Genomic DNA, 26,442 nt, shown 5'->3' on the forward strand with positions numbered 1-26,442 from the left:
CCTGTTTTATGTGTTTGTATTCATGCGAACCTGACGTCGAATTTGACAAATTTGATAGAAATTTTCAATATCAAAATATTATTTCCCATCCGTTTTTCAATGATTTTCTATTGAATTTTCAGGGTTGATCACAAAATTCTTCTAGTTTTTGGAACCGCATTCACCGATTAGAACTTTACCGTAATTTTGGATTCATCACGGGGAGTACTGAAGTAATCCCACTTGAAGAATCAGTAACCACTTTAATTTCGAGTCCATGGCTTGTGACAAATCAACTTCATGATTTAGCAAACCAATTCTAAACAAAAATAGTTCGACCGTTTTTGGATAACTTGGCTACATGCTGGGTTGTTCCGAATACCGGTTCACTGGTGGAAGGAAGTGGCCATTATATTGGCGAATCTGAAACCTGGCTTGCGATATATCAATTTTCATGAATTTGCAAATCAAGTCAAAAGGTGATTCAAATGTATTTGAATGACTTGACCACAAGTCGGATTGTTCCGAATTCTCGGTTCCCTGGGAGAAATGGCCACTAAACTATCAGTTCTGAAACCTAGCTGGCAACATCAAACTTCATAAATTCCCAAATCAAGCCTAAAGAAGGGTAATTCAAACGTTCTTGGATGACTTGATAACATGCCAGGTTGTTTTGGATACCCTGTTCCCCCCCTGAAAGAGTCGATATAGGAATTTATTACATCTTATAAACTCTCTACCTTAATCATCCACTCTTTCTTTCACTAAACTCATACATTTTCTCTTTATCACACATACAGAAAACTTTACTTTCCATCCCAAGCTATAAAATCGTATTTCTTCACTTATTCACACGTGGCTCCGTTTGGCACATGTCACTTGAGCCTTCATTAGGTGCCTTAACATAATCTTGAGAATATGCGTCCTCTACATTCGGTACAATATATACGTAAGAACGGTCATCTACAGCCGTATGCTTAGCACACAATTGGTTACTACTATCAGTGGGACTGTTATGCGTAGAAATTCATCAAAAACTCCGTATTTCTAGGCTATAAACTGCGAGAGATATGTAACAAATTTACTTTGGATGATCAATAAAAATCGATAAAAGTGTGCAGTCAGAGAGGACCAAGTGCTTATTACCATAACAGCGAAAATGATCGGCGCGTTGAGGAATGCGAGGAAATGAAGTACATTTCAAGAAATTTGTCAGATTTTTCGACATCGAATGACTCTTCTACCTAACCATCAATAGAAATTTATAAATATTACTTAATTCGATGCATTTGATTGTTAAATTTTGGTTATTCACTCATTTACTCATCCAAATATGATGAGTGGTCGGAAATTGCAACAATTTCCGTGCAGACAGAGCGGACCAAGTGTTGAAAAGTGATAAACTGATTGATTATTGAATTTTTTGAATCAATTTCAGAGTTCGATAGAAGTTTATAATAGTTCTATGGTGTATGTATGGAATGTGCTAGAACCCGCTTATTGGACCAGTATATTCTGGTCGGTATTCAAGATTTTCACTTGCTCCACTCTGACTGAACACATATTTGAATATTTATGTTCTTCAATGCAATGACCCTGCAATACCTTAATTTTCAAGCTATTAAATGATTATTATTTTCCTGGAAATTGTTCAGTCAACCAACTCACTGAACGGTGAACTTTAGTTCATTCAAAGTGGACCAAAAACACATAGTCCATCAAAAAATCGTTCTATCAGAGGTTTGGATGATTTTTCATGATTATCACTTCACGTAGTATTGTTTGAAAGTAACACAAAGTAGTGTAGAAATATTGAACCAAAATTTAAACGAGTTTAAAAATTACAGTGATTTAGACTTTAAACCCATTTTTCTCAAAATATGAAAAATGTCACTTGGTCCACTCTGATTTAACGCCGACCATATAATCCATCCTATAGGAATTTCTCCAGCGACTCCTCCAGGGATTATTCAAGGGAAATCTCTACAAGGATTTCTGCAGGGATTTCTCTGACTTTTTATTCAGGAAGTGCTCCAAGGATTGCTCCAGAAAATCTCTAATGTTTTTCTCTTGAAATTGTTCCAGGGATTAGCTGGTAGAGAATCGACTGGATAATTTAATGCAATATGCTTAAATTCTTTGGAAAAAATCTCAGGAATATTTCTTAGAGAAATCTCGAGAAGAATTTGAAGATTTTCTGGAGAAATATTTGAAGTAATCCTTTAAGAAATTGTCGTAGTGTAACCTGGATATAGCCTTGAAGACATATCTGGAAAAATCCATAGAGGAATCCTTAGAGGTGTTGCTGGAAGAATTATTGGAGAAATATCACGAGAAATCTCTTGAAAAATCTTTGGTAGTGTCTCTGAAGAAGTCCTTGAAGTAATCTCTGTAACAATTAATGGAAAAGTTTTCTGAGCAATCCTTGGACAAATTCTCGAAGATATCTCAGTAACGAAATCTATGGTGGAATCACTGGAAGCATTTCGGCATAAACTCCTGGCGAAATCATTATAGAAATATCCCTGCAAAAAATCCTGGAATAGTCATATTCTAATAGAACCGGAATATTTCGACCAAATCCGGCCAAATCTAGTTGCTGGCTCTCTTGATGTTCTTTTAAATCGGAATGAAAAAATATAAATTTTGGACCGTCGAACCATACAAGCGTATAAACTACTGAATATGACATGTAACAGTTCCTTCTGAAACTGGTTCTAGGTGTCCTTGTCCAAGACCTTGTACTTATACTCACGAAAAATGTACTGGGTTCTATTCTAGAATTCTATATCTTCCATATAGAGCTAAAAGAACAAAAATTGAATCGAATTTCAAAGTCATGGGTCTTTTTTGACCCGTATCACTTTCTTCGAAGCGCAGCTCCTTGTGGTCGCTGAAAGCTTCTTTTAGCGCGAAAATGATCGTTTTCAAAAGCTAGGAAAAGCCAGTAAATTTCAGATTTGTATCCCTTTTCTTTACAAAGTTACAGCTCCTTTGTCCCTGCCCTTAGGTGATGGGATTGACGGTGATTTATCAAGTGATTGCATATTGTTGATATTGTGAAATATACTAATACTAATATATTGATCGCGAAAATAATCGTAATTATAACTTATAAAATGTAAGCTAGTCTAATAGTTTTAAATTAAATAATGACATGTGTTTCAATGCTTAAATATATTTTACACTTGATTTATCACACCTTCAGCATGAGTTTAGTTACTGTCGCATGATCTAACACCAGATAACTACGCGTAATGCTGGAGGGACCGGCAGGGCTCACTACCAGTCTCTACTAACACTCAAATCACTAACAAGACTGGGAAACCAACGATCACCTTCATCAGTAGCACTATTTCTAATAGTAGTATTAGTTCAATATACATAAATCTTTTTCAGTAGACCACGAGGCGCAAGAGTGGGTGCGGGTGTTCTCTGCGTCTCACAGGTCATTGAAAATAGACATTTATGTTAAGTTTACTAACAATGTAGTAATTATTACCTTAGTAATACCGTAAGGTGCCGTAATTCAGCGCATCGCCTAAATCCGCATATTTGGTCCAAAATTAATCGAAATTTAAGAAAAATTTTGAAATTTGTCCATACCGCTATTTGTATATGATGGTAATGCATAATAATTCCAATTAAAATTGTCATTAACAATAATTTACGATTTTTGAGAAATATTCCAAAATGTTCTTTTTTTTTTTTTTTTTTTTTTTTTTTTTAATTTCTTTATTAGTATCATTCCAAACATTACATTCATTTCTTATATCTAGGTGTTCTGTGTTATTTGACAACACTATCATCCTAATTTGGTAAAACAAATTTAAGATTTAATTAACATTTTGTTAACAACATATTACATTTCATTTGCCGTAGCAGTTCAGTTTATTTTACAGGTCAGATGATTTCACCTGCTTATAAGAGAAAAAAAAAAAAAGTTTTTAATATACTTAACCTAACTTAACCTAAACATTCCAAAATGTTCTGAAGTACGGCATTTTACGGTATTGCGTTATTTAGTAAGGTAGGTTGTAGCAGTGTTAGAGATAGTTTAGTAATGTTACTGATATATGTATAATAATTAGAAAACTGATGGCACTGCTGTTACTGAAATGTTTCATTTTGAAATATCTTTCATAATATAATATAATATTGTTGAACAAAATGCTGTAATTAATAACTTATTTAATCCTCTACGCATTTTTGCACTACTTTGCATTTATCACACCAACACTGGCGACAATAGCGTTCTTTGGGTAGTATTTCTGTTATGTAGTAGTAACTTCTATCGTTTTTATTCTAACGATCATAACATAATTATCGTGAGCGTAGTAGTGGAAATAACATAGAAGTAGCTAAATAACAAATACAAAGTATTTGTAATTAAGGTATCATGGTATTAGTTCCCTGTCCTTTGGTTCAGAAAGGGGTATGGGCGCGTTCTGCCAACTCGGTCGAGGCAGATTTCTTGTGTGAACAAGTTACAACATGGACGTTCTAAAATTTCAGAATGAAGTGTTGTGCATTTGAAGATGGGATGGATTCGCGTTCGTGCTTTACTGCTGCTTATCTATAAAGTTATATGCAATAACCGACCCTTAGCTTAACTATTTAAATTCACAGTTGCAAATATAATAATCGTTTTGAGTTTACTAACATGTCGTCGCGTTAATTTTATCATAATGATCTTTTATCTAGATCCGTCGAACCACTCTGAATGGCCGTTGTGAGAATATCACCAAGAACTTCTCACATGCAATAAAGCTGGATTGTCATACATTGAAACATCAAGGTTCTCGCTCTTTTGGATTCATTTTTTGTTGTTTATCATTAGTTTCAGGGATTGTTATCGTGGGAATCCAAAGAGCGAATTTTGTATGACTTCAATGTACGCCAATACTGCCATAAAGCATGTAATAATCACTAACATTCCTTCTCTCTTTATCCTTGTTTTCATATCTAACCCGCTTCGAGGAATAATTCATCGAAGAGGAAAGGCATCTCTTATCATGGCAGCGTAATGGCCGAGAAAACGTCGAATTGCGGTCGCATCTCTTCATCCTCGGTTCTGCCCCACGCTCGCCAAATCGATACGCACTTGATCCGCCCACCTAGCTTGCTGCACTCCACGCCTTGGTTAAGTATAAAGTTTCTATAATCAATGAATACTAATTGAAAGGTAAATCAAATGAACTTATTATTTAACAAATAACAAATTTGTTCCACAGAGCGATTTACAAAACACCACACAAAATCCCTCCTTTCACATATCCTTAGGCAAAACACTTCACTACCGTTATATGTATGACTGATTCATGTTCTTTCGACCTTGCATCATTCATACGTGTAGGGGAAGTCTAGAGTAAAAGCAAAACTTAAAGAACCTTCTGGTCAAAGATGTTGCGTTGCCTACTTCCCAAACTCCAAAACCCCCGGTGTATTATGGAAGGTGTGAGTTTTTAAACTTATGCTGGAGACTTGGCCCCTGACCCCCTTGTACATCAATAAAATAAAAAATAAAATAAAAAAGTTACAGCTCCTTTGCCGATTGACCAAAAATGACCCCAATGCACAAGGAAGATTAATTTGGCAATTGTTCAATTTGTTATACCAAATTAGGTTCTAAAATATAAGATTCCGATGTCCACTCGTAAACACTATAAAGCTAATTATAAATTTGTGAAACTTGTTCAGTAATTGCAAATATGGCTCTTAAAGAAATGCTATTGAAAAAAAATCTACGTTTCTGTTCACCTTGCTGGATCTCATACAAGAAATAATTGAAAAAAAGGTATTTTACATGATTTTAAGGTAGAAGGTGTTTTGGCCATACGCCAGTCGTAGCCATAGTGGATTATACACCGGTTTACATAACCAATCAGCATGGAACATTTTGTGTTCAGTAGATCACATTCACATGACAGAGCTCTCATAAGAAATCAATGTGATTGACCAATTTAGGAACTGAATCTAAATCCGAAACTGGTTCCGATGACCTAAATTGACCAATGAGATTTTCAAAGCGAAAATATGTGTACAACTCAGTTCCGATATTTTTCATACATAATTGACTTATCCAACGATGTTCTAAATTCACACGGGCCAAGAATTTTGACACTTGAGCGGGGCACGCTTCTGTATGCTTCCTACGTGTTCTGGCCATATAGATTGAAAGCTTGCGTTTGAAATTACTTTAGTACAAATCAGTGTTGTTCAGACTCATTTCCCCGAAAATAACATTTTCCGAACTACGAAGCCACGAACTACTACAACCATGCTCTATCCTCCTAAGATAGAAAAACAGATGGTTAAGCTTGAGTACTGCACACAAAATCGATCAATTTTGATCCCAGAGAGCCACAATTCAAGTTTCGGTGAAATGAAATGAGTGAGTGCGAATCATTTCACCGAAACTTGAATTGCGGCCCACCGAGATCGAAACTGTCGGATCCCATGTGCAACACTCAAGCCCAACCACCTCTCCCTCCATCTCAGGAATACAACGCACAGTTATAACAGTTCATGGCTTCATAATTCGAATTTCGGGGAAATGAGTCTGGTCAACACTGGTACAAATAGGGCTTCCCATATAATGTTTACAGACATTTTCTCTTAGGCTGCCCAAAGCCGGTTCTTTTACCCTTCTTAAGTTTCAACCATGTTCACTTACAAATTACCCACATGTACTCTAATATAACCGACCGGAGACTTGATCAATCACAGAGTGTAATAAAATTTAGTCTTAAGTGTTGATTGTTTGAATTTCGACAGGTGTACAAATATGGAATTGGGTCAAATTTAGACACAAATTAATACTTTTCCATTACTCCAAAGATGAAACAAAATGGAAAAAGATTATGACTGTTGAGTAATATATGACACCTATGACCTCCATTATTGATAAAGTATTTTGTATTCGACATAGCATTTCATATTAATATCAGTGTACTATATAAATTTGATTTATGATGCCCTATAGAAGGTACGGTACCTGCTTATAAAGGAACGATCTGCCCTTTATTCGAATATCCCAATAATCATAGTATCTTTCGGCTTGTTCCCGGTTAAATGCCGACGCCATAGAAATGCCCCTATCGATGGAAATGTGCTCAATGGTTCTCAAGGTAAAGCTGGGATCATGCTGGCGGTCGTTCCCACGAGCCACAGACATGAACGTCCGAAAGTCGTGATATCCTTGAAAAGTGCTGGCCACCCGTTTCAGTCGTTCAATATCGAAATGTTTATGACTAAAATGAAAAAAAGTAGCATTTTGCAATCATTTGTTCACACCAGAACCTAAGTTTTTCGTGAAAAAGTTCTTACGCTATGAAGTAGCACCGATCGTATTCGTCGATCGGTACAAATCTATTGAAGGGATGGCTCTCAACTTTATCGCAATACTGAGGCCTCAGTACACCTAATCGGTAGAGATAGGTGCGTGATTTGGCGCACAGCCTAGCATGGCAACTCATCGGGACCAGCTTTGTGTCGAGGATTCTGATTGGTAGACCTTGAGAACCGAAAGTCCTGTTCAGTCCCTGGGTCAATTTGTACGTTTTGTAGGGTTTCCCGCTTGGTCGTTCCAGATCAACGTGCACGGTGTTGTGTAAGGCGTGAACCCCAGCATCGGTCCTAGGAAACAATAATCTATTAAGTCTTACTTGAGTCAAGTTATTAGAGTGGTTTAAAAACTGTTTTTGTCCCATACCGCTCATTTTATCTAGATCAAATTCTGAGTGTCCTCCTTAAATTTGAGCTTATTTGGATGATAACTATGACTGCACAAGCCCTTCAAAGTTTTTATGGGAATTAGTGAGGGAAAATTGTCCAAACGGTCATAACTTCTGCTCACGTGCCCTTGAAGGTTAGCATTGTACTGATACTGCTATTCTGTTATATACAGTCAACTCGCCTTAAATCGGTATTGAAGGGACCATCGAGTTAGGAATGCACACTTAACATGGAACTTAGAATTCTGTAAAATAAATCACAGAATGTAAACTGTGAAATATGACTTTACAGATTTTTCTGTGAAACATGAAGTCATCCAACGCAACTGTCAAAAATTCACAGAACATTCGGTAAAGAGAAAAGTTTCACAAACAGTTCGGTGAAGATCAAACTTTTCACCGGACTTCGTGACTTTTACCGAAAGTCTGTAAAATCAATCGTTGGCCATATTGACAACTATACATTTAGCGAGAGTTGATATTTGTTAAGTGAAAAGGGTGAAATAAAGTGAAACTTAGTGTTTATGTTTCAATCTAGTTGATTTTTTGGACTTCCAAAATAGGATAAGACACTGATTGGTATTTATGTTACTTTGAATAATATGTGTTTGTTTATTTCAATAAAATAATATGGACTTAGAATTTTGGCTGGCCGTTTGAATGGCGAGAATGACGCTACAATAAGGTGATGGAAATAAAGAAACATCACAGAAAATCCGAGAGAAATTACTTTACATTTTCGCAGGACAATTGTAAATATATACTGAATTGTCGGTGGAATGGCAGTGGTAAAACCAAACAATTACAGTAAATTTGTGAAGTAGCACAGAAACGTTCGGTGAAAACTGCAGCATCACACAATAAATCCACGGAAAGTTTGTAAAAAATCACCACACTCTTCGGTGGTTTTGACAGATGGACTTTTTCAAGGTTCATAGATCGATATGTGAAATAAAAATCACCGAACGGTTCACCGAAAATTCTGCTGTTGAGATTTCGGTGAAATTTCACAAGATTCTGTGATTCAATCTAAGTGTGTAGGTTGCTTCTTTCTCGTCCGTGACCAAAGTAAAATGTTTGAGACTAACGCTCAACTCTTTAACAAACTTGGCGCATTTTCCAATAGTAAGTACTGTCCTGACGACGTCCTTGTGAATGGTGAGAAATTTAAAGGAATGATTAATTGGGCACCTACTCAAGAAAGATGCAGAGAACTCTACGACCTCTTTTAGATGTTACGGAATATTGTGAAATGTAAATGGGACGGAAAAGGCCATAGGATAAATTTGGTAGACGTTCAAGCAAGGATGTCAGTGGCGCAACCAAGGGGGGGGTTTTGGGGGTCAAACCCCCCCCCCCCCCCCCAGAGCTGAAGAATTATATGGCTTGCCAAGTACATTTTTTAAACGCAACACTACACATCATACAACTACAGAGCAGTAACTTGGTTTGATTCGTATTAACACTGGGAATGTTAGTGGTTTTCACAGTTATATTATTCTAAGTTGTGTTTATTTGCATTATTGAACTCTTCAGGAAGTTTGATAATAACAAAATCATCTGTGAATTATTACTACAATAAGCTGATAAATAACAAAATTCTCTAGCCTGTTTTGAAAACAAACTGATCAGAAGGTCGGATCCAAAGGCACGTTCCCCACCATTGCCTCAGCATTTTGCCAAATTTGGCGGCCTTCAGAGCATACGAATTCTTTGAGTTGAAGAAACATCTGTATTTAGCTGGCAGTGGAAGCATTTGGCACCTTTGAAAATTTCGACAATTATTAGATTTGAATATTTTTGTTTATTTTTTTTAATAAATCGTGAAAATAGGGTGTTAAAAACTTTTGGAACAATGTGACTCGGATTTGTCCATAAGAAATATGGATGCATTAGCGTCCTACTCAATATCAAATCAATCGGATTACAAAATCATCCAAAACAAAGTTTGTAAGATGTGACAATTAGTTTTCCACCGCAGTTTTAGTTTTGCAATGCTGATCTTCTTTCGACCTACTGCAACAATAATGTGAATGATTTCTATTGCAAATTACTGCGCTTAAAGATTGTTCTCGAAGTCATTCTCATTGTTACAAAACTCGAAAACATATAAAAAACCAACAAAAGAGAGACATATAAGGAACAGCACAGAAAAAGAGCGGATGAACAGCATCACGACAATTTACTAAAATAATTCTTAAATCATTTTACTATGCAAAAACATAAAACTTACTTAAATGCTTCAACTCGATTTTTATATCAAAAATATCTTCTCAAAAAGTATTTTCAAATTTGCAAAATCCCCCCTAGAACCAAATCCTGGTTGCGCTATTGAGGATGTGAATAGTGTTTGAGTATTGGCTACAGATTGGAACAAATTTACCGAATTCCGCTTTCGAAACCTATCTGCAAGCATATCGTTCAATTGATGGCAATAAAAGTTTCTGCATTCAGATTCGTTGAAACGAACCTGCTTGTTTGGACCGCCATCGCGAAACAGGGCCCAGAAACAGTAAAAAGAATCTTCACTCGGCGACGAGAAAAGCAATCTTGGATCGTCATTACGAAACTCTCAGATGCAGCATTTTTTTTTTCCTATTTAGAGGTTGAGCTCTGCTTAATATTTCCCATTTGGATAAAAATCGATGATTAATTACTAAGTCGTCCGATTTGAAAACGATCTTCAAAAGAGTTGTAGCGTAGGTGATAAATTTATCGCTACAAGTTTAAACTCATTCAACTTATTCACATAGTCAAACCTTCATGAGTCGATGTTTCATGATTCAATATCGACTCATGAAATCATATTAAAAACAAAATATCATGGTTACTACGATGGTCTCTTCAGACACTATCAATTTCATAAAAAAATGAGTCGAGAGCCCCTTCAATATCGAATCATGGAGTTTAACTGTATATCAGTATAATACTAACCCTCAATGATGGAACGAATTATTTGCGATTAGCCCATAGTAATTCCAAAACAAAATTTGAAAAGCTTGAGCAGTATATGTTTGAACCCAAATGAGCTCGAATTTTGAGAGATTTCTTTACATAAAGCTCCTATTACTGTAAAACTTAAGACGATTAAATCGTTTTCGGCCAAATAAAATTATGGTCGTCAAAAGTCCTCAATTACAAAACAGCAGAATATACACAAATTCCACTAGGCCTATAATAGCAAAAGGACATAGATGAGCTAGCTTCAGGCAAAAAATCTCCTGATTAATAACAAGTCATAAGAATTTCAACTATGGTTATGGACAGTGAATCAATTGTCACCCAACACGCAGCAACAAAGACATTGTCACCTCCTATTCTTGTTGCAACAATTTTATTCCGCAACATCAGTTTATCATCACTTGAACAGAATATGACAAAGATCGATCATTACGTGCGTAGCGATTTTCTGTGCTTCGCATTGCAATTTTCGAGAACTTTCTTCGTGTTGGTAAACATTGACACATTATCAAACAGCATCCATAAAACAAATTTGGTTTTGTATTTAAAATAACTGACTAATTGCGAGTTGAAAAGTTTGCAACAATGTTGCGCTCTGCGATTGTCATGACAATTTTGCTTTTGATTGTGTCCTTATCCGAAACAGTTGCGACAAACGGTTGTGAGCGAGCTTGTTTTGTTGTTTGTTTTTTTGTCTATTTTGATGATAATTTGATTCACTGGTTATGGATGAATTGTTAAAGTTTCAGCTCCCTTCATACAAAGGCGGCAATAAGTTGCTTTTCATAGCAAAAAGAAGCACCGTACAAAGAATCCAGGCGTGTAATGAATTTCTCATAAATATACCATCTGATGGTTCAGGTAACTTCAGCGCAACTGATATGAAAGCTAAGTATTTACCAGTACATATTTACTTACCGACTGGATAGTTTAATTTTGAACTCGTTCACCGGAGCAAATTTTTTGAGTGCAATCTCGAGTACTCCCTCGACCGAGTGCGGATCTTCCAGGTAGCCCGAGTCCTTCAGGAGGTTCTTCTGAATACCTCTGCAAGTATTGAGTATGCGTAAAATTTAATCTTTAACGTATTAAAATACTCGTCTTACCTGAAGTGAGTACCAATGTACGATAAATTTATTAGATAACGATTCATTTATAACGTTCGTACTTGCAAACCGGAAGAGGAAATTGCATCTGCGCTGAGGCGGCAAATCGTGAGGAGTGACCGACCCGATCTTTTGAAGCGTCGGTCCGAGACGTCGTGACGATGAAAGAGAACAGATGGTTTTTGTTTACGTCTCTGATGATGCTCATTCTTGCGCACAGATAAAACAAAGATGAATAACTTAATAAAAAGGGTAACGTGAATAACGCATTTGCCAAAAAGAAACGTCAATCACCGTTATAACGCTGATGTTTATTTACAAACGAGTTCAACACATGTGGATGGCGAAGCACCCGGAATTTATTGGTTTTATACTCTGATAAAAAGTTTAGTTTTCTATTGAAATTTGTAAAAATTGAAGCCCAAATAAAAGTTTGTCGGAATTTGTGAGTTTTATCGCAGGTAAGTAGCTTTATTCAATTAAATCTAGAGCTGGATGGTTTGGCCGTGGCCTGATGAGAGACGATGTTAGCCGATGAGCGAAGACTGCAATGTGAAGATCGGTAACTTTACGAAAATACCTGCACAGAAAAGCGGTTCTGCTTAAATGAGAGTTGTTTCAACCCAATTCCATAGTTGAGCCCAAACACTCAATTTTGGCAAAATTTCCTATGTAGACTTTAGATAGGTAGTTTAAATCGTCCCTAGAATGAAAAAAGCTGAAATGAATGTAGCCGGCTCTGTTCCAATGGGGACGTTAATGGCAAGAAGAAGAAGAAGAAGAAGAAGAAGAAGAAGAAGAATGAGAAGGTAAGACGCAGTGAGAAAAATCTAGTTTTGAAAAAAATAGATTTCTCGAAACCTTATTCAAACAGACTCAAGTCATAAAAGTGAACAAACTTACTTTATCAATCCTACGTGTTTGGCAGACGAATTTCTACACGTTCCGCTCTAAACCAACTCGATTTTTCACTTTAAGAACGTTCAATTTTAAAATTTACAAAACGACGAAAGTAAGATTTTCAACTTTCGCAACCTAACCACTACTTTCGCCGCTCCGTTGTATGGAGAGACAAAGTGACTTAACCACGAATCAAAACAAAACACTACTTGAGTCGGTTTTACACTGGTACAAAAACGTCGAAAGTAACTGAATGAAACGGCTTATCATTTTGTCATACAATTTTCGTGGGAAACGATAGAAATTACCTAGTATTTTAACGCGAGCTGATTGCATGCAAAATTTGAGCGATGTACACGGCGAAAAAATGTTAAAAAGGGGATTCATTTTAAAACAGTTTTTGAAGACAGGTTATGATTCTTCTTAATTAATTTTCTCAAAACCGTATGAAAGTTACTTACGCCGATTTGAAAAAGTAATCGAGATTTAATCTACCTAAATCTATTTTTTTCAAAACTAGATTTTTCTCACTGCGTCTTACCTTCTCATTCTTCTTCTTCTTCTTCTTCTTCTTCTTCTTCTTCTTCTTCTTCTTCTTCTTCTTCTTCTTCTTCTTCTTCTTCTTCTTCTTCTTCTTGCCATTAACGTCCCCATTGGAACAGAGCCGGCTACAGGCTTCTTATGAACACAGTTAGGGGAAAGTGGAGCAGTTTGGCCACCTTAAGGAAAAGTGGATAAAAGTGCTGAAAATATTATAAATTTTTCAAATATTTGCATGATTTCCAACAATTTTCAGATGAATACATTAGATCCGCATGATTTACCTTGTCTTATAAAGTTCACGGATAAATGATTGAATTTTCAAAATTTGTCATTTTTCGAGTCGATTTTTTACTGATGGGGTGATATGAGCACCCCATTTTTGATTGCAAAATAATCTCATATAATCTTCAAATATGTTGTTACCGTGATGCTACCATATTTCGCGCACGCTCCTAATTTCGCTCAATGCCATTTTATACATATTTGTTGGTGCATATTGGATTATATAATTGCATGTTAACTGATGTAGAATTATTCAAAATATTAGCCAACAAAAATTTCTTTTGCAAAACATGTTTAAAATATCAATGAGCGAAGTTAGGAGTGCGTGCGAAATATGGGTACTTTACGGTACTACACTTCAAAGTTATAACTATTTATAAACACTCCGTGCAAGAAGATATAATTTTTAAGAACATTCTAACAGTCAAACATCATCATTCTGAAATGATGAATTTTAAAAGAGCCATTCGGGGCAATATGGGCAGTTTTTTCGAACATCATTTATTTATTTTTCTTTGAGTTTTGAACACTGACTTATAACATGCCTATTGCTTCATTTCCTCATCAGCTTTGGGGTTGCATGTTATTTCAGATGAAATTTCAAGAATTTATGTAGTTTTCAAGGGGTGCTCATTCCACCCCATTGGCCAAACCGGTCCCGCTACCCCTGTTAAATGAGGGCTTTCTTTGCCACATTCGCATTCGTATGTCGTGTGGCAGGTACGATGATATTCTATGCACAGGGAAGTCAATGAAACTTCCATCACGAAAAGATACTTGACCGACCGGGAATCGAACCCAGACACCTTCAGCGTGGCTTTGCTTTGGAGCCGCGGACTGTAACCACACGGCTAAGGAAGGCCCTTATAGAACTTATAGGGCTCTGCACAAAAATCAGTCGCTCTATTTCTCTCTTCCATGAAATTTGTAAACAAGGCCAGTAAACGTCAAAATCCCATACAAAATATAACAGTGTAGTGGCCCATAAGGTCGATTGAAGCGTGTTAAAAAAATCAGATTTCAAACAGTGATGATGAAGAATTGGTGCTCCACGCAACAAAACTCTTTCAGTGCTCATGAATATATTTTTTAGATTGAATCCTACACGGGAAAAAAATCTGTGGTAAAAATTACTATTTTAGCTGACTACGCCCATTCTTAAAACTACCATGCAATTTAAGACCAATTTACTATGTTTACGGTACATCCCTCCACATTATTGGTACATTTGACAGAAATAATTTACAACAATCTGATTTCGACTACAGACATGGTAAAATCAAGCGCATTTCTGGTCTGCTGAAAATTGCCGGTGCGAGCGCTTAAGTTAATTCCCTAAAATGGTAGTTTTTACCGGACTGGCGTGTACAACAAAATGAACTCTATTGTTAGAGTTATTGGATTTTATAAAATAGAGCATTATAATTTTTTTAATGTTGTATGTTTAAAGTTAGATGGGTGTACGAATTGGGATTGGGTGAATTTTAGACACATATACATACCAACCGTTTAGTGAATCGAAAAAGGTCACCGAGAAAAACATTATCCGATGACTTTTTCCACGGGGAACGATGATATTAGCAAAAATCAATTGTCAAAATCACGTGATATTCATGGCTTTCAACAGCTCTGGTCAGGACTACTAAAAAAGCAGGATTCTCACAAAAATAAATTGGAACTAGCTTCTAATTAAAGCTTATAGACGGAGATGGTGGTATAAAGGCTATCGCTTCTGCTTCATAAGCAGAAGGTTATTGGTACACTCCGCCCCCCTTTCCTCGTATTTGTAGTGGTATATTTTACTCAGAGGACTGGCACGGCTGTCATCCTGCATACATTTCGGCTCTTTCTCACATCGTTTTTGGTACTTTGCGTTTTGGTACCCACTTTCTGGTCGGTTTGCCCTAACTTGCTCCTGATTTTCGAGTATACGGCTCGTGTGCTGCTCTTGCTAGTTTCTGCCAATTGAATATTTTGCGTTGAATCGTCGTATTTGATGACGCTTTCCCTCTTTTCAACATTTTGTTGAATGTTTTACGCGTCAGTGAGGCATCATTGATGTCTCCTATCCAAACAACCACATGTTTTGTCAGTCCCAAAAGAATCAAAACAAAGACACTGGACGCGATGTTGAATCAATGTTGGGTAGCTAATTATTGGCTCATTTCACCCCCCTGATTTTACTTGCTTCTACACTGAGAACAGCGTTGCGGTTGAAAATACTATATCAGAGGGTTAAATTAAATACACAACGCCACTTGATTTGTGCAGACTAAATTCGCATTTATTTAGAATATTTTGTACATTCAATGTTACCATGGCACCATTTGTATAGTAAAAATTACTATCACAGACAAACAGACGTAACACTTAGAACAAATGTTGATCAAAATCATAGTCACGAGGACATGTACGCCCAATGCTAAAATCGGTGTGTTTGGCCGATAGGCCAAAAGATGGCGGTAGTGTGCAAACGTCAAACACGAACAAAAACGATGCGAGCGCTGCGCGTGGTGAATCGGCCACCTACCATATTTTTGAAGCGACCGTTAAAAAGGTGGTCGATGGCCAATGATGAGAGTGTGACGTCTGTTTGTCTGTGTTACTATATCATGGTTAAAAACTTGCAGCAGACCAGAATCGAACCGAGGATCTGGCGATTGCCAAGCGCGAACGCTAGCCGCTCGGCTATCTACGCGGTTGGATTGAGAGGGAACAAGGCGCAAATAAAAAGCGTTCATGATAGCTCAATCGTGGTTGGAATTGTAAATTTAAAAACACGTTCATGGTTCTCATTACTGCAACGCTTGTTTCAGTGTATGTCCCACTCTTAATGCGACACGGGAGACCGTGTTATTTTCCCTATCTTTCGTCTCACTCTAGCAATAATCATCAAAACTTTGTATAAGCAAAATCTATCATTGAATCACAGATAATAAGTGCAATGCAATGATAGATTTTCATAAACATTGCTTCGATTTTGAGCAAAAAAACTGGTTTTTGAAAATTTGAAAAGGCGGCTTCCACAAATTACGTAACGCTCGAAGGGGGGGAGGGGGTAGGCTCAAGTGTTACGACTCATACAAAATTTAAAAAAAATTCCATACAAAAAGCGTTACGGAGGGGGGGGGAGGGGGTCGAAAAATTTCAATTTTAGCGTTACGTAATAAATGGATGCCGCCAAAACGATGATGGTTATTTTCCTCTTAATCTATCACACTTAGACTATTCGTTAATAAACATCGCTAAGACCAGATACGGACAAGAAACCGTTTCCGCTCTCTGCCATACCTTTCTCCTATACCTTCTCGCATGAACTGGCGTAGATGCAGGAGTATATACGGTGTACTGTGGGCCAGTTTTAATTGTAACATCAAATCCTTACTCTTTCCCTCATTGGTCTGCATTCTGACGTGATAAGTACCATTGTTGCCTAAAAATAGAAGATCATCAGCACTTATACACTGAGTCCCAAGCAGTCATCTGGTAAGTTCCTTGTGCAAGTGTGATGTATGTGCAAGTGGTGATGTATTATCTTCATATAAAGATAGCGGTTCGGGAAAATGTTAAAAATTTTATAAATTTAGACAAATTTTAGACCAAATGCGCTGAATGACGCGATGCGCTGGATTACGCGATGCGCTGAATTAGTTTAGTTTATTTCACACATGACTTTTAAGACTAATGTCATTTCCTTGCCATAAAGGCCCAAACGCAATGATAGCGGAACGGCAACGGAATGCGGTACCGGTTCGCCAGGATGAACCACACCATCTCGACTGAGCTGACAACGAATAAAATTGAACTAACACTGAGTCGACAAGCTTGTTGTAGTTCATGCTACGGAACCGGTTCCGCTTTCCGTTGCCGTTCCGCTATCATTGCGTTTGGGCCTTAACGGTTGAAACTACAAAGTTACACAATTTTACATAATTAGGACTTTTTACGGTATCACATTATCGAAATCATCTCTCTTTAATCAGGGGCAGTGTTTTCACAAAATCTTGGGCAAGATCTTCACAGAATCCGGAATATAATTTTCACATAATTAGAGTTCTGACACAGTTCTTGGCAGGGTTCTTATGAAGTTTTGTACATAATTGTCGCAGTATCTAGGGTATATTTTTAAGTAGATTCCAACATAATTCTTAGCATAATTCTCACAAAATCCAGGGATTCTAACGATTCTAACTTAATCTTGGCAGAATTCTCAGTATCGTTTATTCATTTTTTTTAATTCCTTTGTTTCCTATACTGTATGGCATTTTTTAGATTCTAGGAGAATTTTGGAATTGCTTGAGTACCCAATAAACTTACCCAGCCGTTCACAATTGTTTTTAAGATTTGGCTTCAAAAACCTTGGGCTGGCCTGGCTTAGATGAAGAGCTAAGTATTTAGGACGGAAGATATACCCATACATAGTGAGGGTGAGGGTGTAATATGTATTAGAAATGTCAAGCCATCCATGGAATGCCATCCATTATACTTAATAAAGTTCGAAATAACTCAAATACCAAATGCTAGGTTTCCAACTTTACAGTTCAGATTCGCCATATAAAACCGTCTCCATACGGGTACACTGTGACTTTTAGAATTGACCTTGTACTACGCGATAATAATCACACTCCCTTTCATTCCAGGATTATCATAATGTCGGACACAATCAAAGTTGGAGACTACATCGTGGTGAAACGACAAAAGTACACTAAGCTCCAAAAGTTCACCAACCTGGATACCGTGGTCCATCTGGGCAAGGATCAAATCGAACTGCGCCATGCCGACAATCAGCCGTACCACACGACGTTCCAGCTGGTACCCAAGGAGGGACGGAATAAACGTCTGTTCACGCTGGATCCAGTGCAAACCGTTTCCGAGATAAGAAATCTCAAGGAACTGCTGATCAAGGAAAGTGGCACCGATAACCGGAACATTGTGGATGACCGTAGCACCCAAGGGCTTTCGGCCGAAGAGATTCTGAAGCTGCGCGAAGAATGCGAATCATCGTCGGAGGTGATTGGAAAGTTGGTGGAGAATTCCAAGAGTTTTGCCGCCAAGACAGAATACTCCCAAGAGAAGTATTTGAAGCGTAAGGAAAAGAAGTATTTCGAATACGTCGAAATCCGGCGACCGTCCATCAGGTTGATAGCGGACGTCTATTGGCGATTGGATGCTGATAAAGTGATGGGCGTCCGTTTCGATACGCTGTCGCAGATTATTTCCTACAGTGGCGTTTGTGGGATCGGTCGTTTCTTGTTATACGAATCGGGAACAAATGGTTTACTGCCAGCCGCTTTCATCAATTCTATTGGGGCTGAAACCGAGGCCAAGTTGGTTCATATGCACCCGGGAAATGTAGCCCAGAAGCAAGCCATTCAAGCGATGAATTTTAAGCCGGAACAATTAAACAGATGCATTTCTGTTAATTTGTACTCAGTTTTGAGACATTTTTACCAAGAAGGTAAGGCAGAAGTTAGCGAGCCGAGTACACCATCTGAAGAGCCAAAGATGGAGGAAGAAGTGACAAAAGACGATAACGGTGTTCAACATGAGAACGGAAGTCATAAACGCAAAACTGAGTCGGAGGATAGTGGACCAGATGCCAAGCAGCCGAAGTTGGACGAAGAGAAGGAATCAGTTAAAAAAACAATCATGGGAATTGGAGAATGCCGCTGCAGTTGAGTTGATGAAGGAGAAATTTGACGCATTGGTCATCATTGCAAAGGAACATCCCTACAATATCATCAAAGCACTGCTACCGTTCGTCAAACCCAGTCGTCCGGTGGTGGTGTTCAACACGACCAAGGAAATACTGCTCGAGTGCTACATGGATCTGAAGTCGAGCGCCAGTGTTACCTATTTGCGGGTCACTTCCAACTGGATGCGAAACCTGCAAATTTTGCCAAACCGTACACATCCGGATGTGGTCATGTCCGGTAACAGTGGGTACCTTCTCACGGGGTACACTATTCAATGATATGGGTTGTGCTAGGAACTTTGACTTTGTATATTTTATGACAAATAAAATATTATCCTGATGTATATATCTATTTTATTGACTCAAGTAGAGGTTGTAGGAATTCAGCTTAAAATTTTACCTTTATGTTTTCGCACTATGCGTTTTACACAGTGTATTCTGTGCTTTTCGCCGTTAGCGACTTTTAATTGATACCAATCTGTTTTTTTTCGCTGCTGTTTTTTTTGTGCTTAGATTACAAAAAGCTTAATCCTACCTAGTTTGGTTAGTGGTTACGGAAGAATTTGTATTTAGCATAAAAAACAGCAACGATCAACTTTTGCCGACTTATGCAAAATGGTACTGTTCAAGAGTAGTGTTTGATCCGTGTTTGCTCCTGCGGGGCGGGTGATGCAGTCAGGATCAATCGTGTTACGCGCCGCTCGCGTAGCACGATTAGTGATCCTTTATAGAGAGATAAGCGGAAGTAAATTGGAATGATTTGGCAACAGACTAGCAGTGCTGATTTTGCTCGGCGTCGAGAATAATATTGTAACACGGACATGACTTCCTCATTGCTACAAAGTGTATTTTGTTTCGTTATAGATCTTTGAGCTACATATCAAAACGAATAAACAGCCGTAAAAATCAAAAACTAAAAATCGCATTGACAAAAATTCAAAAAAGTAAAACATTTCATTTTTTTGCTTCATGCAAAATTACTTGAAATATTGCTGTTTGCGTTTGACGTGCAAACCTTGGCGAACTGAGCATCAAATGCGGTAACACAAAGCAATCGAAGGATACTTAGCAACCATGATCCAAATCACCGCCAACCTAGCAAAGAAAATAAAATTTTGACTTCGCCGTCCTTGTGAAAAATCTTACCGCATTTGGTGTTCCCGCATTTTAACTTTGCGTTTCAAATGCACACAGCAATAATTTCAAGCGGATTACATTACTCCTCAAGAAAAGTTCAAAATTCAATTTCTTCCGGTACTTGTATTTTGGAAGCTCTGTGAATCTTCGACATATGTAGCTGACTGATAATGATACGATGTTGCTCCATTAAAGATCATCTCATCCTTTGTTATCCTCATGTTACTTGATAATTTTATCCTTGATCGTAATGTAAATTACGATCCTGTAAATCAATAATTAAATAAACGTTAAAAAGCCATCTTTGGACCAATGCGTGATAGACGCGTTGTCCGTTTGTTTGTCTTAACCTTAAGGACCATGTTTCCTTTTGCCTTCTCCGAGTCAACACGTTGCCAGCGTGTTGCTCGTTAAGGTCGTTGACTCTTAGGGGTCATGCACAAATTACGTCACGCTCCAAGGGGGGGGGGGAGGGGGTCAAGCCAAGCGTGACAAGCCTTACAAAATTGTCAGAGGACTCATACAAAAAACGTGACAAAGGGGAGGGAGGGGGTCGAAAAAATCGATACTTAGCGTGACATAATTTGTGTACCATCCCCTACTTGCCTTCTCCGGACCAACGCATTTTCACGTTGTCCGTTAAGGTCTTTGATTCATTTTTGCCTTCTTCGAGCCAACGGTGGCACGTTGCTCGTCAGGACTTTCTATAATACGTGCCTTTTCCGGACTAACCACGTTGTCCATTAAGGTCTTTGACTCATTCTTGCCTTCTTCGAGCCAACGCGTTGCTCGTCAGGACTTAGTAATAACGGATAATACGTTGTCCGTTAGTGACCTTGACTTGCCTGGGGATTTCTCCCATCTCTCCAGAGAACTCAAAATGGAATGCTGCTTTTGTCGCCATCCTTCAGTTCATGTGACCCAGCGAAACGTTTTTTAAACATTACTGATATATCGTATGCTGGAACTTTAGCTGAACCAAATTTCATTTATGGCTTTTCCAATTTCCCAGAAAAGCGTCATGATTTTCTTCTGCGACTCATCTCGGTAATTTGACATCAGGTGGCATTGATAGACCAGAAATATCTTGATACAACTGGGAAGTCTAGAACAGGCGTGGGAAAGACTGAACTAGACCGTCTAGAAGGACATTGTACATACTCCAAGTATACTTATCTTTGTATATAAAAACGACTAATGATCTATCAGCTACGGACCTAGGTATCATTCCGAATGTGCGCATTGATCCAACGGCCACACCAAATGTATCCGTCGATCTCGGAGTAACTATTGGTCCCGGAGTTCGCATCCGCGAATCGATCGTTCTTGAAAACTCTGCCATCAACGGTTACACACTCGTTCCGTATAGTATCGAGGGCTTTCCTAACGATCTGGACCCGAACAAACCGTTCGCCAAGATGGAGAATCCGCCGCTGTCCAACAACAACGGGCGCTCGAATTCGTCGATCATGATCCCGGGCTGTTCAGTGAGCGTCCCCTCGGATGCTCTTGTTGATGCCTTTTGTAGCCAAATTAAATCGATTGTGATTTGAATCCCATTTTCGTCGCCAATATGTGGTGGGTCCCTCAGAGGGTTCCGTCTGCACTTCTTGATAGCTTGACCAAAATTCCTTATTCCATTTATCAGAGCCTACTTGGTTGATTCCAATCTACCACACTGTCCATGACAACTGTGGAGATGCAGAAGATTCTTCGGTCTCTAGTAAGGTACCGCGGGGCAAGTGGGTAAATGGGGTAAGTGAAAATAATGTGTATATTTTACTGAATATGTGAATTAACGTTTCAAACTCATGCGTAAACTATTGAGGCCATTCAGAACATTACGATAGGTAAGCAATTTCTGAGATTTATCAGCCATTATTGCATAATACAGCAAAAGATTGTTAACCTGTTAACTTCATCTTCGTAACAAGTTGGAGGCGTGCAATCTCATTTTGAAATTTTTAGTGGAAAAAAGTTGCGGAAAATAATTTTCTGTACCACTTTTAAGTTGTTCTTTCTGACAGTGTCAAACCGAAATAAAAAAAAGTTTTAGAATTGGCGTAGCCCTAAAAATAACTATTGAAACACCGCGGTCATGACGTGTTCCAGCGATTGCTACTCACATCAGATCCAGTGATCTCACTGACAAATCGTCGAATCGCACAGAAGCATTCGGAATTGCACGAAGAAGCGCAAGAATTATTGAAATTTTTTTGAAAATTATGCTTTTTAACAAATACAGTACACTCTACAAAATCTAAACAGGTAGGGAGCTGGATCCTATTCTTGGCACTTTTGATTCACTTCGGCAGTGGGGATTTTTAAATGCTACTGGGCTCATATTCGGTCACAACATGCGTCATATTGAAGTGCTTTTTATTGCAAAGTTTCTGACAATTCGGCCGATAAAACCCCCCCATGCCAAAGTGAATCATGGAAGTGCCCAAGTAGCTCTGCACCCTATTGATTATTTCATGCTGAATCGCGGCGGCCATGACTTTTGTGTGTTTTATAGAAAAGGTGACTAATTAAGGCGAAGTAGGCCGTCATTGAAATTTGTACGCGTCGTTAATGATTGTTGCTAATTCATCTCACGATTTCGTATCAAAGAAAATCAGTTGGTTTTGCACTGACCAGTCTTGGGAACTGTGACCACAATTCACCACAGTTCATCGATTCTGCCATTCCACCAAAACACAAAGCAGCAGCAGCATCAATACCATCAGGCATTGCGCTGCCAACGGTTCACACACTGCTTGACTGTTTTTGTCTCTCCACTATGACCATTTTCGGGCAGCCATTCCAAGCTGAATGATTGAAAAAAGTGTTAAATCATTCAATCGCTAATATTTTGCTTGTGTTTTCAACTAATTGAAATCTATTAGCTCTAACAGAAAGACCACAATCATTCCGTTACGATACATATAAACAAGTTCAATTTCATACTGCCTTTATCGAGCAAAAATGCAAAACCCCGAAAACCGCAAAAATCGTGTCACCACTGTGCTCGAGTCATTTCGCATTCGGGGTTGAAAAACGTTAGGAAGAAGAAGATTACATTTTTGAAGAGCCGTGACATTTTTTTGTTTTGAACCGTCATGGTTTGCTTTGGATTTTGATGGTCGTGTAGAAAGATGTAAATGTAGAGGCGGTAAATGTTTGCTCCAGTACTTTTCTCATCCCTGGCACTGACACAGCTGAAAAAGTATCAGCATGCTTTGTGCATGTTAGCGCGTACAGTGATACTTTTTCAAGCCAATATAAACTATCAGGACTGAGTTTTATCACTTTGAAATGCAAGATGAAAAGTCATCATTGCTGGCAAAACGAATGACGGGCTACTTAGCCTTAATGTGTTTTAATTGCAAATCACCCGTCATTGAAAATAGTCTTAAAAATATATATAAACATAATATATTCACCAAATTTCACACAAATACTCTTTAAGGGGTGTAGAGCCACGGTGTGACAGGTAGGTTCATTTTCAAGTGCATCTTTGTGAGTTACTTGGCCTGTAATACGGCATGATTTTAAATTACACACTCAATCTGTTCGGTAAAAATAACTAGGTTTTGGAACTACCGAAAAAGTCAGTAAACTAAAAAAAATGTCAGAAATCGAAAAACAGAGATCTTTTACTGAAATTTTGCAGAGAGCTTTCTTTTTATATCATATATCGTTGAAAAATAAAACATGATGAAATTTGCTTTTCAATTACGCGTGGCGACAGTTTTCATTTTACTGACTTTTTCGGTAGTTCCAAAACCCAGTAAAATTTTACCGACCCCAGTAATTTAATCTAAGTGTGTAATATCTCCTACAATAAGAAAACCAGAAGAAATACAACTGTGGTATATTTACCAAAGTTGTAGAATATAATAGTACCAAAAACTTTGTAGAACATAGTAGGCTGCTAAAATTTGTAAATAAATGACTTATGAGTGAAAAAAATATTTTTGCATATAAAAAGTCAATTATCTCAGAAAGTATAAGAGATAGAGAAAAAGTTTGTTCTACAAAGTTTTTTTGTATTAAAATATGCTACAACTTTGCTGAATATACACACATAGTTTTTTTCACGAGCTCGGCTGTGCGATTCTCGGTTTTCCAATTTTAACCGAGATTCAGCTAAAAAATTGCCCGGTTGCTTAGCAACGAAGCACGATTTACTGATACTCGGCTTTTATTTCCTGAGATCCCAGGAAATTTGTTTGCCGGATCTCGGTTAAAATTAGCCGAGATTCAGTATTGCTATTGCCCGGTTGCTTAGCAACGAAGCACGATTTACTGATACTCGGCTTTTATTTCCTGAGATCCCAGGAAATTTGTTTGCCGGATCTCGGTTAAAATTAGCCGAGATTCGGTATTCCAAATTAAGTGTGTACCAACATGCTATCTATTAACATAAAAAAGTTGGCGTATAAGACACTATTGCGATTAGTGCAGAAAAAAATCCCTTTCGTACGAATTGTAGTACAACTAATTCCGAGACTCATCTGGGAAGCAACCTATACTCTAAAACCACAAAATGACGTCGAAAATATCATGTCCGCCTGAACTTGCTATCTGGACCACTGTGCATTGATGTCTCCTACAAGCAAAAAAATTGTGCGGTAAAAACTACCATTTTAGGGGGTTTTACTTAAGCGCTCGCACCGGTAATTTTCAGCAGACCAGAAATGCGCTTGATTTTACCATGTCTGTAGTTGGAATCAGATTGTTGTAAATTATTTCTGTCATATGTACTAGTAATGCGGTGGGGTGTACCGTAAACATAGTAATTTGGTCTGAATTTCCATGGTAGTTTTAACCTTCCAGTCGTCGCGCGGTTTGAGACCGTCAGAACCACCTCGCTACTGTTGTGAACGAAAAGCGAGGTTTTTTCAACAGTGTTGTACAAAACACAACAGCGCGACGACTGAAGTGTTAAGAATGGGTGTAGTCAGCTAAAATAGTTATTCTTACCACAGAATTTTTTCCCGAGTATCCAAAAAATCATACACTGAACCAAGTAATCATGTCCGGTTTATCTAAAAACACATATAGTTTTTTCCATAGAGCTTTTCACATAACGCTCATCAACTTATCACATAAACTTGTGAGATTTCGTTTTAATTAGATTCATCTGATAAAACACATGCATTTTATGAAAATTGAAGATATGAACCATTGTATGTTGCCAATGAATGTTATGTTATATGACAAATATCAATATTGACAATGATTTTCATATGATAGTATAATAAGTCTGCGACGATTTCATTTAATAGAAATAACAATTATAATTGAAACACCATATATTTGATAAATTATCAATTACATTGCATAGCCAATCACTTTAATTGATATACACTACCCGCCATAAGTATGGAATCGCATCATCTAGTATTGCAACACCTCAATTGAATATTGCAGCACCCCTCAAAAAGTTTAGCATCACCCGTAAGCTATTACACTAATGACGCAATATCTTGGAAACCTTACATTCTAGAAAGCTGCGGTCTTCAGCAAAGTTGTTCAGAAGCCTTACGGCGTTCATCAGCTGAAATTTTTAATGCGCCATTTTGCCGCTAGTGTGCATGTAAATTGGTCATATTTTAGACGGCTCTAGCTCATGAACCTGACCACTTAGAATGTTCGTGTCTTCAGCAAAGTTGTTCAGAAGCTTCAAAGCAATCTGAGACAGCACTGATTAGTTAACAATTTTGCCGCTACGTGGCGCTAGTGTGCATGTAATTTGATCATATTCTAGCAGGCTCTAGCTCATGAACCTGACAACTTAGAATGTTCGTGTCTTCAGCAAAGTTGTTCAGAAGCTTAAAAGCAATCTGAGGCAGCACTGATTGGTTAGCATTTCTGCCGCTACGTGGCGCTAGTGTGCATGTAAATTGGTCATATTTTAGACGGCTCTAGCTCATGAACCTGACCACTTAGAATGTTCGTGTCTTCAGCAAAGTTGGTCAGAAGCTTAAAAGCAATCGGAGACAGCACTGATTGGTTACCAATTTTGATGAGGGTGGCTCTGCTTTTAGCGAAATGATGGATCCGAAATTTGAACTGAATGTTGGAAATAACTTTAAATTAAAACTGTGTACGATTC

General features: G+C 37.9%; 2 protein-coding genes across 2 annotated transcripts in view; one reads left to right on the forward strand and one right to left on the reverse strand.

Moving 5' to 3' along the window:
* The window catches only part of LOC5578755 (tRNA pseudouridine synthase-like 1), a 29,253-nt gene extending 17,263 nt beyond the window's left edge, over positions 1 to 11,990 (reverse strand). The window contains exons 1-4 of the mRNA XM_001657073.2: positions 11,783 to 11,990; positions 11,595 to 11,723; positions 7,309 to 7,617; positions 6,977 to 7,232 (exon numbers count right to left, since the gene is read on the reverse strand). Of these exons, the coding sequence (XP_001657123.1) occupies positions 6,977 to 7,232; positions 7,309 to 7,617; positions 11,595 to 11,723; positions 11,783 to 11,829 (741 nt within the window). The 5' untranslated portion in view covers positions 11,830 to 11,990. The remainder of the gene's footprint in view (positions 1 to 6,976; positions 7,233 to 7,308; positions 7,618 to 11,594; positions 11,724 to 11,782) is intronic.
* Positions 11,991 to 12,086: 96 nt separating this feature from the next.
* On the forward strand, positions 12,087 to 19,546 carry LOC5578754 (tRNA (adenine(58)-N(1))-methyltransferase non-catalytic subunit TRM6). The gene is made up of 3 exons (XM_021845768.1): positions 12,087 to 12,243; positions 18,148 to 19,043; positions 19,096 to 19,546. Exons 2-3 carry the CDS (start codon positions 18,158 to 18,160, stop codon positions 19,479 to 19,481), a joined length of 1,272 nt encoding a protein of 423 aa, XP_021701460.1. The 5' UTR covers positions 12,087 to 12,243; positions 18,148 to 18,157; the 3' UTR covers positions 19,482 to 19,546.
* The last annotated feature ends 6,896 nt before the right edge of the window (positions 19,547 to 26,442 follow it).

This window comes from Aedes aegypti, chromosome 2 (genome assembly GCF_002204515.2).
Source record: "Aedes aegypti strain LVP_AGWG chromosome 2, AaegL5.0 Primary Assembly, whole genome shotgun sequence".
NCBI lineage: Eukaryota > Metazoa > Arthropoda > Insecta > Diptera > Culicidae > Aedes > Aedes aegypti.